The sequence below is a fragment of the Astyanax mexicanus genome, chromosome 24 (assembly GCF_023375975.1).
Source record: "Astyanax mexicanus isolate ESR-SI-001 chromosome 24, AstMex3_surface, whole genome shotgun sequence".
In the NCBI taxonomy this organism is placed as follows: Eukaryota; Metazoa; Chordata; class Actinopteri; order Characiformes; family Acestrorhamphidae; genus Astyanax; species Astyanax mexicanus.
The window spans coordinates 31,087,501-31,100,022 of NC_064431.1; the positions used below are offsets into that span (position 1 = coordinate 31,087,501).

At 39.9% G+C, this 12,522-nt stretch overlaps 1 protein-coding gene across 1 annotated transcript in view; it reads right to left on the reverse strand.

The window, feature by feature from the left end:
* Positions 1 to 12,522, reverse strand: part of LOC103030382 (plexin-A2) — a 104,996-nt gene that overhangs the window by 16,689 nt on the left and 75,785 nt on the right. Inside the window, exons 14-22 of the mRNA XM_049471686.1 lie at positions 10,936 to 11,053; positions 10,504 to 10,640; positions 8,116 to 8,283; positions 6,932 to 7,025; positions 5,807 to 6,046; positions 5,493 to 5,636; positions 3,167 to 3,401; positions 2,015 to 2,157; positions 1,014 to 1,282 (exon numbers count right to left, since the gene is read on the reverse strand). Of these exons, the coding sequence (XP_049327643.1) occupies positions 1,014 to 1,282; positions 2,015 to 2,157; positions 3,167 to 3,401; positions 5,493 to 5,636; positions 5,807 to 6,046; positions 6,932 to 7,025; positions 8,116 to 8,283; positions 10,504 to 10,640; positions 10,936 to 11,053 (1,548 nt within the window). The remainder of the gene's footprint in view (positions 1 to 1,013; positions 1,283 to 2,014; positions 2,158 to 3,166; positions 3,402 to 5,492; positions 5,637 to 5,806; positions 6,047 to 6,931; positions 7,026 to 8,115; positions 8,284 to 10,503; positions 10,641 to 10,935; positions 11,054 to 12,522) is intronic.

Below are 12,522 nucleotides of genomic sequence, written 5' to 3' on the forward strand. Positions count from 1 at the left end.
ATAAATAAACCTTTAAGACTTATGCATACAGTATACTTTGCCTAAGACCTCTTAACAGTGCTGTATGTATATAAGCTTGGATCTGATTGGTTAGCTTGTTTTGTGCCTCATTCAACAAGCACAAAGACAGTGAATTTTCTGAGCTTTGAGGAAGTGACGGATTAAAACTTTTTCAACAGTGAGCTAAGTTTGTTTCTCTGTGGAAATCAGATAAGCTGATTGGTTGGTTGACTGTTTGTTTGACTAGTTGGGCAGTCAATCAGATTGGTGGTTGGATGGTGGATAGACTGACTGTTTGGTTGGCTTGTTGGGCGGTCAAACGGTTTGGTGGTTGGTCGGTTAACTGGTTGTTAGGCTGTTTGACTGGTTGATTAACAGTTTGACTCACTAGTTGGTTGGTTGATTGGTAGGTTGACTAATTGGCTGGTTGGCCAGTCAATTGGATTGGTGGTTGGTTGAATAGTTGGCTGGTTGGGCGTTCAATCGGATTGGTGGTTGGTTGGTTGACTGATTGACTGTTTGGTTGGCATGTTGGGTGGTCAATCGGTTTGGTGGCTGGTTGACTGGTTGGGCAGTCAATTGATTTAGTGGTTGGTTTACTAGTTGACTGTTTGGTTGGCTTGTTGGGCAGTCAATCATTTTGGTGGCTGGTTGACTGTGTGGTTAACTGTTTGACTGACTTGATGGTTGACTGTTTGGTTGGTTGACTGGTTGGTTGGTTGATTGGTTGGTGAATTGGTTTGGTGATTGACTGGTTGATTATATTTACTGGCTCACACACCTCATTACTTCAGTGTGAAAGGCGGAGCTAACCTGTTGTTAACCTGTGACTTGAATAAAATGCCGCTTTGTCTGAGATTTGAGGGAGCGCAGGGTAAACTGATAAACGTCCATTATCTGTAACCTACATTACCTACATTAGTGAAAGGTTGTTGACTGGTAACTAATAAGGTAAAAATGTTTGGGTTTTTTAGGCCAAAATATTAAGAACACAGCACGAGTATATCTCTCACCTGCGCAGAAGCAGCTTAGGGTGGTTTTTGCTCTCCATGTTCTTCAGAATGAGGTCAGAGAGCAGCTGTTTGAGGAGGTCGGTGGCGAACTCCAGCCTGGCCTGCAGGGCCGTCATGATGAGCGAGGCCAGGTACCCTCGGTCTCGCATGGAGAAGGAGCGCTGCAGCTCCAGCGTCCGGATGAACGTCAGCAGGAACGTCTTGTTGTTCACCAGCTGAGCGAACTGCTTCAGAGCCTTCTCCACACGCTGCTGCCCACAGCCTGCCACCTTTACACACATATACACACACAATATAACTGTGAGATACACACACTGCAGTGGGTTGAGATACTATAATGATATCTGAATTAGGGATGCATGATACTGGAAAAAAATGACTATTTTTTTTTATATTTTGCAATATATTGCGAAATTAAAAATTATTTCATGATATTATACGTCATAATATTATTATTGCACTTAATATATCAAAGATTAGAGAAATCCAATATAATGTGTCTTTGTTGTATATGCCAACAAATATTATGCTAAATTTTCTTTTGGATTAAGCACATTGTGGCATGATATGTGTGGTTAATTTAACCTTTTTATCCAGATTTGACTTTTTTGGAGGAGGATTTTGTCTTTATGTCTTAAATCAATGTTAAGCCTCAATTTAATAATTTTCATGATCTTCTTTGCAGGTCCTGTAATGTGACTATTGCGCTTGTGCAGATACTCAAACAATATATTTTGCAGCCCTGTATCTGAATATGATCCAGACATCAAAAACATGTTCAATCAAACTGTTATAATACAAAATAAAATACATAAAGTAAAAACAATAAAATAATAAAAGTATATTGATCTTTATCTACTGGTATATAATACCTAAACATACATAAATGCAGCTTAAAGTACAGTGTATAATTGCTTTAAAAAACTAGGTAGTTCACACAAATTCAATTCTAAATGATTGAAAAAATTAGTTCTCTACGTTACACCCTGTCTCTCTCTCACCTCCAGTTCTCGGAGCACTGGGTGGTCGTCCATGCCAGGAAACAGGACCCTCATGGTGTAAGTGCGGTAATCCAAGTGCGGAATTCCAGCCCGGTCCAGATCACTCGTCAGCTCGTTTATATCCGTCTGCAGCTCTGCAAATGCTGTATGCATGCAAGCGTACGTGCACACACACAAACACACACACACACGTATATATGTATATATTAAACATGTATGATCATATTATATAATACACACCTAAATCACAAAGCATTTAAAAGTAATACACAGCACACTGCCACTAGGTACTGTTTCAATATAAATAAATTAAATTACTATTAGATTAGTGTGTCTGCTCTCAGTCCATCATATTAAACTACAATAGCAACATAATACACAACCAACCATCTAACAAGCATCTAGCAACACCACTGCAACCCCCTGGGTCACCATAGCAACCTGGGAACCATTTTAAACTGAGCAACGGTCATTTGCTTTTGACGATTATTATGTTTATATATATTACAGGTATTTTGATGATCATTTTTGCTGCATTTTTCCTGATTAGTTTGAGATTGAGTGGATGGTTGGTTGGTAGGTTAGTTTAATGGTTGGTTGGCTGGTTTAATGGTTGGCTGGTTGATTGATTTGATACTTGGTTGCTTGGTAGGTTAGCTTAATGATTGGTTGGTTGGTTGGTTGGTTATTTTAGTCCTTGGTTGGCTGTAGGTTAGTTTAATAGTTGGTTGATTGGCTTGGTTTGGTTGGCTGATTTGTTGGTTGGTTGGTAGGTTAGTTTAGAGGTTGGTTGGTTGATTGGCTGGTTGATTGGTAGGTTACTTTAATACTTGGTTGGCTGGTTGGTTGGTAGGTTAGTTTAATGGTTGGTTGGCTGGTAGGTTGGTTTAATAATTGTTTGGATGGTTGTTGCTTGGTTGACTGGTTGGGTGATTGGCTGGTAGATTAGTTTTATGATTGGTTGGCTGATTGACTGACTGGTTAGTTGACTGATTGGTTGGTCTATTGGCTGGTTGGTTCAGTGGTTGGTTAATTGATTGGTTGGTAGGTAGTTGGATGGTTGGTTAATTGATTGGCTGGTTGAGTGGTCCAATTTAAATTCCATTGGATTTTTTTTTCCAAATGGATTGTGTGTGTGTGCAGTGTTCTCACCCTCTTTACACTCCAGAGCCACTCTGGACTCCAGGTTATCCATCTGCATCTGCAGGCGTTTGAGTGTGAGGTCGTTCTCGTGTGATTTGCGGCGGTAAGCGATGAGGACAAGGATGACGATGATGAAGAGCAGTCCTCCGCCGGCGGCGATGCTGAAGATGGCCGGCAGGGTGAGCAGACTGTCAGACTGGATCTGAACCGAACCGGGAGACACCAGGAGACCACCAACCTGAATCTGAACACACACAAACACTCATGTTTTCTCTGCTTTTCATTTAAAGTCAGAATTTTTTTCCCTGAAAACAAAAACATTCACATACACACAAACTCAGCGAGAACCCCCCCCCTGAGTGAAGCTGGAAAAGGACAGAATATAAACTTCTAAGACTTCACACCAAAGGCTTTGTCTGGAAATTATGCTAAAAACAACCATGTAGTTCAAAGCTACACAAACCCAGGCGGTGCCCCCCCCCCCCCCCTCCCCTCCACGACAGCTATTTCCTATTTCAGCAGCATTTCATCATTAGTTTAACCAGCAGGGGAGTCGGACCCGAACGGCCATCTGCATTTTAACTCAATACACAGCCAGAGCCACTCGCTCAGAGGGATAATACTGAATAATTCATTTCAGATACTCAATTATTTACAGAACACGCTGAATAATTCATAATAGATACCGATAGAATTCATAGTAGATTCAGAATAATTCATAGTAGTTACTGAAGAGCTCTTATGAGATACTGAATAATTCATATGAGACACTCAATTATTTAAAGTACATGCTAAAAAGTAAGAAGGAATTACTATATTTTATACTGAATAAGTCATCAAAGTTAATGATTAATTCAAGGTATATTCGATACAGAATAATTCATAGTTGTTACTGAATAATCAGTGGTGATTTCTGAATAATTTATAATACGTACTGAATACTTAATTACAGATACTGAATAATCAGTGCATAATGAATAAAGCATAGTAGATACAGAATAAGTAATAGTAGATACTGAATAATTCATACTAGATAGTGAATAACTAATAGTAGATACTGTATAATTCATAGTAGATACTAAATGATACATAGCAGATACTGAATAATTCATAGTAGATACTAAATGATACATAGTAGATACTGAATAATTTATACTAGATACTGAATAATTAATAGTAGATAGGTAATAATTCATACTAGATGCTAAATAATTCATAGCAGATACTGAATAATTCATAGTAGATACTGGATAAATCCATGGAGTTACTGAATAATTGAGCACAGATACTAAATAATCTAAAGGTGATTATGAATTAATCATAGTTATTACTGAATAATTCATAGTAATAGATGAATAAAGTAAAAACAGTAAGGTCATATTAATATAAATTTTATTGTTAGGGGTGGGTGATACAGCCCTAAAATAATATCACGATATGTCATGGTATTTTCGTGATAACGATACTCTTGGTGATATTTTATTATTGCATACGATATGATGTGGCACACCCCTAACTGAGATATTATTGTGTATTATTATTATTTTATTAGATTTGTAACAGAAGTCCAGAATGTCATGATACTAATAAATTATTAATGCACTCCAGATATCTCCTTATATACAGGACTACAGTAAAATAAATGATACTGGACAGATATAATCTTTCTCTAGTAGATACAGGGGTTGGACAATGAAACTGAAACACCGGTCATTATTTTAGTGTGGGAGGTTTCATGGCTAAATTGGAGCAGCCTGGTGGCCAATCTTCATTAATTGGGTGACATACCAGAGTTGTTGGTGCACGTCTTGCTGGAGCATCTGTGACCAAGACAGCAAGTCTTTGTGATGCATCAAGAGCCACGGTATCCAGGGTAATGTCAGCACACCACCAAGAAGAACCAAACACATCCAACAGGATTAACTGTGGATGCTGTAAGAGAAAGCTGTCTGAAAGGGATGTTCGGGTGCTAACCCGGATTGTATCCAAAAAAACATAAAACCACGGCTGATCAAATCACGCAGAATTCAATGTGCACCGCAACTCTCCTGTTTCCACCAGAACTGTCCGTCACCACAATAAATTATTGTGCTCTAAAACCAGGAGTTTCAGTTTCATTGTTCAACCCATGTATATAATGGGAAATGAGAACAGCGTGAATTTCATTTCTTTTGCTTAAAACAGTAAAAAAAAAAAAAAAGTAGTACCCTGATGTGATAATTAGGGGTGGGTGATATGGAATGATATTTCAGGGCATAATATCGTTCAGAATATTTAAAAATGTTGGTGATATTATTGTGTATGATACGATAAGGCAAAGCTCTAGCTTTGGTACCGTTATTTTGTGTTGGCCACTGAGTGCAGGAGGTTCACACAGCAGCTGATGCTCAGAAATGGTGACGGGACACGGTGTGTCCCCCACTAAAACAGAGTAGTTCAGTCTGGATCCTCCAGAAGCTGGTGGCACCAGATTCCTGCCCTGCACACACACACACACACACACACACACACAGAGTGGAAAATGTAAGACTTACACAAGTTTGTAAAGTTTGGAAAAGAGGCAGTAAAAGCACAGCATGCTCAGTAGTTATTAGCAGTGAGTGAAGGCGTGGCTGATTTAACAGAAGCAGTGATCTGATTGGCTCTCACTTTGAGGATGATGGGTGACCCGGGTTTCTGCTCCAGGACTCCAGTCAGGCTGAGGGGTTCGAAGGAGGGGTTGGGGTAGTAGATGAAGCTGGTGCTGTTGAAGGTCAGCAGGGCCTGGACGTTATTAAAGACGAAGCCGAACTCATCAGCATGTTTTACTGAGTCCTGACCCGGAGCGAGATCCGCCATCAGAGACGGAGCAAAGCAGCTGATAGTGGTAGTGTTCACCACTTTACACACCTGACCCAGAGAAAAAAAGTGCAAGATAAATAGGAATTCAGTAATTACTATAAAATATTAAAGAGTGATAATGGCAGAGTGTAAGATTAACTGTAAAGAGTAACAGTAAGAAACAATAATGTCAGCACGTATCAGTAAGAGGTAATAATGTCAAAGAGATAAAGCAAGGAGGAATAATGACCGACTAACAGTATGGACAGAATGTAATAGTATAACACTACAGAGTGATAATGTCACAGTATAACATTAAAGGGTGATCATGTCAGTGTGTAAATGTAAGAAGTGATAATGTGAGAGTGTAGCAGTAAGGAGTGTAAACGTAACTGCGTCACCAAAGAGTGATAATATATGAGTGCAACAGTAAGAAGAGATAATATCATTGGATAATAGTGAGAAGTAATAATATTTTTGTGTAACAGTAAGGAATGATAATATAAAATGAATGTTAGAGAGTTACAATAAATAGTGGTAATGTCAGAGTGCAAGAGTAAGAAATGATAATGTCAGAGTGTAACAGTAAATATTGATAATGGCAGTGTTTTACAGTATTAAGTGGTAATGAAGGTAATGGTAAATAGGGATAATATACAGAAGGTACTAGTAAATAGTGATAATGTACTGTAGGTAATGGTAAATTGAGATAATGGCACTGTGTTACAGTATGGAGTGATACTGTGCTGTAGGTAATGGTAAGTAGTGATAATGGTACTGTGTTACAGTACAGAGTAATAAATGTACAGTAGGTAATGGTAAATTGAGATAATGGCACTGTGTTACAGTATGGAGTGATAATGTGCAGAAGGTAATGGTAAGTTGAGATAATGGCACTGTGTTACAGTATTGAGTGATAATGTACAGTAGGTAATGGCAGTGTGTGGTACTGACATTGACTGACTCGTGTCCAGCGTATTTGACTCGAACTCGAGGCTCCTGCACAACATCCAGGTTAGTGCCCGTCACAGTCAGGGTGGTGTGACCACTACATCAAACAAAACACAATGAAACAATAATAAGAACAACATTAAACACTGTATTTTAAGGCGCATTATCTATGAACGTCTATTTTCATACATAGGGCACATTTTAAGACACAATAGTAAGAAACAAGGGTGTGGTAATGTTTCCTTTTCTAAGTAAACAAAACTGTAATGCTTAAAAAATAAGTTGTTAAAGTAAAACCAGCGTGGATGTTAATCTACACTGATTTCTCTCTTGAAAACCGTTTATGTGGGTGAGTAAAAAGCTTCAGTTTATATACAGTAAGCTTAGATTTCCAATATTTTAGCACGGTGAGCAGCAGGGCTAGCCGAGGTTAGCAGTGCTTAGCGCTAGTAAATGCCACCTTAAAGCAATACAGTGAGGAACCCTGAGTATTCCGGTAAGCCAGGGCGCTATCAGCTACGGGTTCATTCCAGATTTTAACACAGTAAACATGCAGAAAGTACGACAAAGGAGCTAGCGCTGCTGCTAGCCACTAATGCCAATACTGCTCCTGCCTTGGTGATGGAGAAACTTCATTAAAACTCCTGTATAACACTGTACTTCAGCGGAGAAGAAGTCCTGGTGTCAGGGTTTTGGGTGCAGCAATTTTTTTTGATGACGAGTTTATTTCAGTCAAGCAGAAATGAGTAACTTAATTTGGCGCTTTTCTTTTTTTGTGCCACTCTTGGGCCTTCCCTTAAGCTTTTGCCTTACAAACACACAGGGAAATATATCCGGCTAACAACATCAAAAGATTAAATTTAATAAAAGGACTTAACTGCAGATACTGCACTAATAACACACTGAGACCTGAGCTGAGACTGATTTAAAGCCATTACTGCAGCCCGTCACACATTACCTCCACACACACACACACACACACACACACACCTAAAGAGATACATCACTGAGAGTGAGAGATAGTGAGAGGGTACAAGAAGAAAGAAAGAGAGAAAGAGGGATGGTAGTCTCTCACTTCAAAGTCTACCTGAGCCAATGCATGTATATAAGTGTGTGTGTGTGTGTGTGTGTGTGTGTGTGTGTGTGTGTGTGTGTGTGTGTGTGTGTGTGTTAGTGTGTGTTAGTACCTGGTGATGCTCCATTCTGGTTCTATGCGCTGTACTGTTGGGTCCTCGATGTACTGGAAGGTCAGTGTGCTGCTGAGTTCAGCTTGGTCCACGTTGACCCGCACGTCCACCGACCCCTCCCCGCCAACAGAGGGTGCCGAGAAACACACGATTTCACTGAAGCTCCGCCTACAGGAATGAGCAAAGCCAATCAGGAGGTTTTCTTGGTCAAATGACTAGCTTTCATTACTAGTTTTCAGTCGTAAATATGATACTGTGAATCGAGGAATGCTGAATGCCATGGCCTTGCCATGAGCACACTGGCCATTGTTCAACCAGAGACGTTCTTAATGACCAGCCACTGACTGCAATATGAATGGCGTCCGTTCATAGATAATTTACTGGTTACTGGTTGTGCTTAGATCCCAGAAGGACTACAAGACAAATGAACAGCTAAATATTAAACTTTTATTAGTTAGCTAAGTAATTATTCTATCACAACCACTAGTGGGAATGGGCATTTCTGATTCTAAATTTCAACATTTAAGTACTCGCATTCATACTTATCAAGGCAGCTTTAGAGTATTTGAGACTTGAGGTAAAGTGGACCAGACTTTTCAACTAGTAACTAAGCACTAGTAACACCATCATGTATAACATGCTACAACACTGCCCTTGTATTGCATCTAATAATCTAATATTATCAATACAAAACAATAAATTGATTCTGCAATACATAAAATTCTTTACAATACTTCAGTACTATAAGATACATTGAAAACAATACAATATATCACAATATCCATATATCTCATCAAACTGTATGCTCATCATGGCAACCTGTAATGTAATTCACGTCTAACACTTTTCAGTGTTCTGAAATTTCACATACTTCACATATAGTATATATTGTTATTTTAAAGGGCCACTAAATGCCCCTGATTTTTGCTGACTCCACTCTTAGCTCAAATTTGGAACATGCTAGTTTTAAAGGGACACTGGATGATGTATGGGTTTAGGGGCGGGGCAGGAGAGAAAGTTGATTGGCTGAACTGCAAAGAAACACATTTCAGCTATCAGGGTTCGTTGGCTCTTTGGGCTTGTTTTTCTTCGTCTGTACAGTTGAGAAATGTTGATTCTCATCACTAAACGACTCATTTGCTCCACCGCTCTCAAACAGTGAAGTCTTCATTAGTTCTAATCCAGTTTAATCCTAGTTCTAAATTTATATCTGCCGCACGCAGGTGACCTTTACCGAGTTTATCCTTCAAATCAGAAAGTTTCACATTACAAGTGAGTCTCCTGCACTGTGGAGCTGTTAATATCACCGGCTCTATAATGAAGAAGCCGAGGGTTTAGAACTGAAATGAGATTCTATTTCTGTTCCGGCGAAGGTTTAGCCTCAAAGAGGGCCAGAACTTCACTAATCTCTCTCTCTCTCTCTCTCTCTCTTTATAACAGACCAGTGACTGCTGCTGTAATTAGAGAATACGCCACTAATTTAGCCGGTTCTCCTGCTACAATCAGGCCACTTCGCTCCTGCAACAAGAGCCTCCACCACGAGGGGCCGTTTGATCCTTAAATAGAGCTCCGAAAAGCGAAGCCGGTTCAGGACGCTCCCAGGAAGATCCAGGGGAATAACTCATCTTCACAAACTCCTGTCATGAAGATTCGGCTTTGTGCAAAAGTCCTTAAAAACTGTCTAAAAACTGTTTATCTCAGCACTAAGTGAGAGTGTATACCTGCAAAACTCTGCAGAACATTACAACTGCAACACCTTTCAAAACAAAATGGGATGGTAAAGAGTCTTACTTTTGCTTCCAACACCATTTACAAGATGTTTTCATAATGACGAATACTGCCAGGCAGTTGGAACAAAACCCAAGGAAGGATTTTTATTTTTAACTAGTGTAAACAAAACTGTTTTAAACTGTTTTTACACCTACCTATCTCCATTGTACTTGGCTGGTGGTGTTCCTCCATAGACTAATTCTAATCATTTGTTCCTTAGCTCTGAATTACTGGGTAAAGCATATAAATAACACTGATGTGTTATTCGCACAAATAACACAGGAATGAACAGCATGCTGTTCCTAGCGCTGTTAGTTATCTCGTATCTGACAAGGCAGCGTCGCTGCCAGGCATCAGCACTGTCTGTGGGCTGTCCCGAGCCGAGGTGGGTGGGGCTATGAATACAAATTGAGGGGTTGATGTAGACACAGTGCTTTTCCTGATCGACTTGTATTTCTGAATATTTTCTTTTCTCTACCAGCTACTGCAGACAATGGAGGTTGAGGAAGAGTTTCATCATTTACAACTCGGAGAGACTTGCTGTATTTCACAAACAACAAGAAAAAGTGGATTTTAGAGGAAGGAGATGCTCTACTGGATCAAACTACCAACACGGACCTGTAAAACTCGCAGGTTTCGTTGCCGAAGCGAATGTGCACGCTGCTGCCCGAGTCCAGGTGATCCCCCACTATGGTCACTTTAGTCCCTCCAGAAACAGGTCCACGGGCCGGGGTCAGCCCCAACACACTGGGGGTCTGTAGGGGAATTGCAGTTTAGGAAGTATATGCACTGTCACTGATGCAAAGCACTAATCGCTAATGGTGCCCCCTTATGGTCAAACCTTGTTTTACTGTTGTCGATTAATATACTTACATAACTGCACCCCTAGTGGACTATATTGCTAAACATGGGCGAGTGAGTGAGTGAGCTTTAATTAGAATTGACAGTGTATGATTGTTGGCACACTACAAATGTAATTGTTAGTAGTAATACCAGTAGAAGTGTGTGTGTGTGTGTGTGTTAGTGTGTTAGTGTAAGAAAGATACACACCACAAATGTGTAGAGCTGAGAGGAGAGTGTGCGGAGTTCTGGCCTGCATTCTCCCACACACAGCTGAACCGGACCGGGTCTACTGCTGACCGCTGTAGAGTCCATCTCACACACCACCCTGCAGGACACACACACACACACACACACACACATACACACACAGTTTTTAGAAATTCTTCTTCTTCCTCCATAAATTAATTAACCAATTCAATTGATTTTTTTTATTTATTCAACCTAAAATCACACTTTTTCTGAGCCTTAGTTTGATTCAATTTAATTCCAGAAACTCCCTGAAAGCACAAATGTAACAGCAGTGTAAATAAATAAAAAATAATAATATAACAAACAATAAACAAACCCAATGAGTGTTATATATTTAGTCCAAAACTAATAAATGTTATCATAACAGATAGTATATTTGTTTTATTATTATTTAAAGCAATCATCTTCTTTTTATAAATGCCAATAGTTACATACCAAACAATTGCAGCTGAATTCTGCAGATCAGTGTATTTAAACATACACACACACACACACACACACACACACAAAGCACAGCAACACCTCCCTCACTTAGACATCATTGTAATCACTATAGCAACAGTCATCAGCAGCTCTGTGGGTCAATAAAAGGGAACAAACTGAAGCAACCTGCTGCTGTCTGTCACACACACACACACACACACACACACACACACACACACACACACACACTGCAGAGGACTAGATTACGCTCTCATTGATTAAGCTATTGAATACGTAGAAATGATCATGTCCACACACACACGCACACACACACACACACACACTCACTCTCACTGGGGCACAAACACAGGTGCAGTTCCCCCCTGGTGTGTAAGTAGATTCTGAATTACACTTAACGTGATTTTTTTTTGTACACAGTTAATCAGCAGCGCAGCAGCTTGAGGTGTGTAATCACACACTCCAGGATTCACTTTGAACACACACACTTCACTTCTGCAGTTTTACACTCGTCACGTGTGTTACAGACAGCACTCAGAAATATCTCCTAAAAAAACTACACAATGTTATAATTATTAGTGATGCACTAAATATTTAGCAACCACCTGGCATCACCTTAGCAACCAACAGTTAGCCCAGTAACCACCTGGACACACCTTAGCAATCACCAAGCAACAGCTCAGCAACCAACAATTTAGCAATCAACCACCTAGCAACTACCAAGCAAAACCTTGGCAACCAACACCAATACCATAGCAACACCTTACCTACTACTATTCATAAGCCCTATCAGGATGGGAAAAAATATTTCACACTTCTACTCAGTGATAAAACTCCTGCATAAGGACTGCAATTGAAAAACAGGAGGACCAGTACATTTTTTTTTTTAGGCTTTCTCGGTCACATGACCGCAGTTCAGTAGCTCCTCCTCCATTTCCATTTGCTGTTGTGTTTTACATGGATCTCCGTGGAAACGGAGCGCGCCCAAAGTGTAATTACGGTGCGTGGCAGTGGACAAATAGCTATTTTATTAAACGCGAGGAGACGAAACTCAGAGATGTGCGTCTGAACGGGACTAAAATTACCCCCGGAGGACCAGACAAA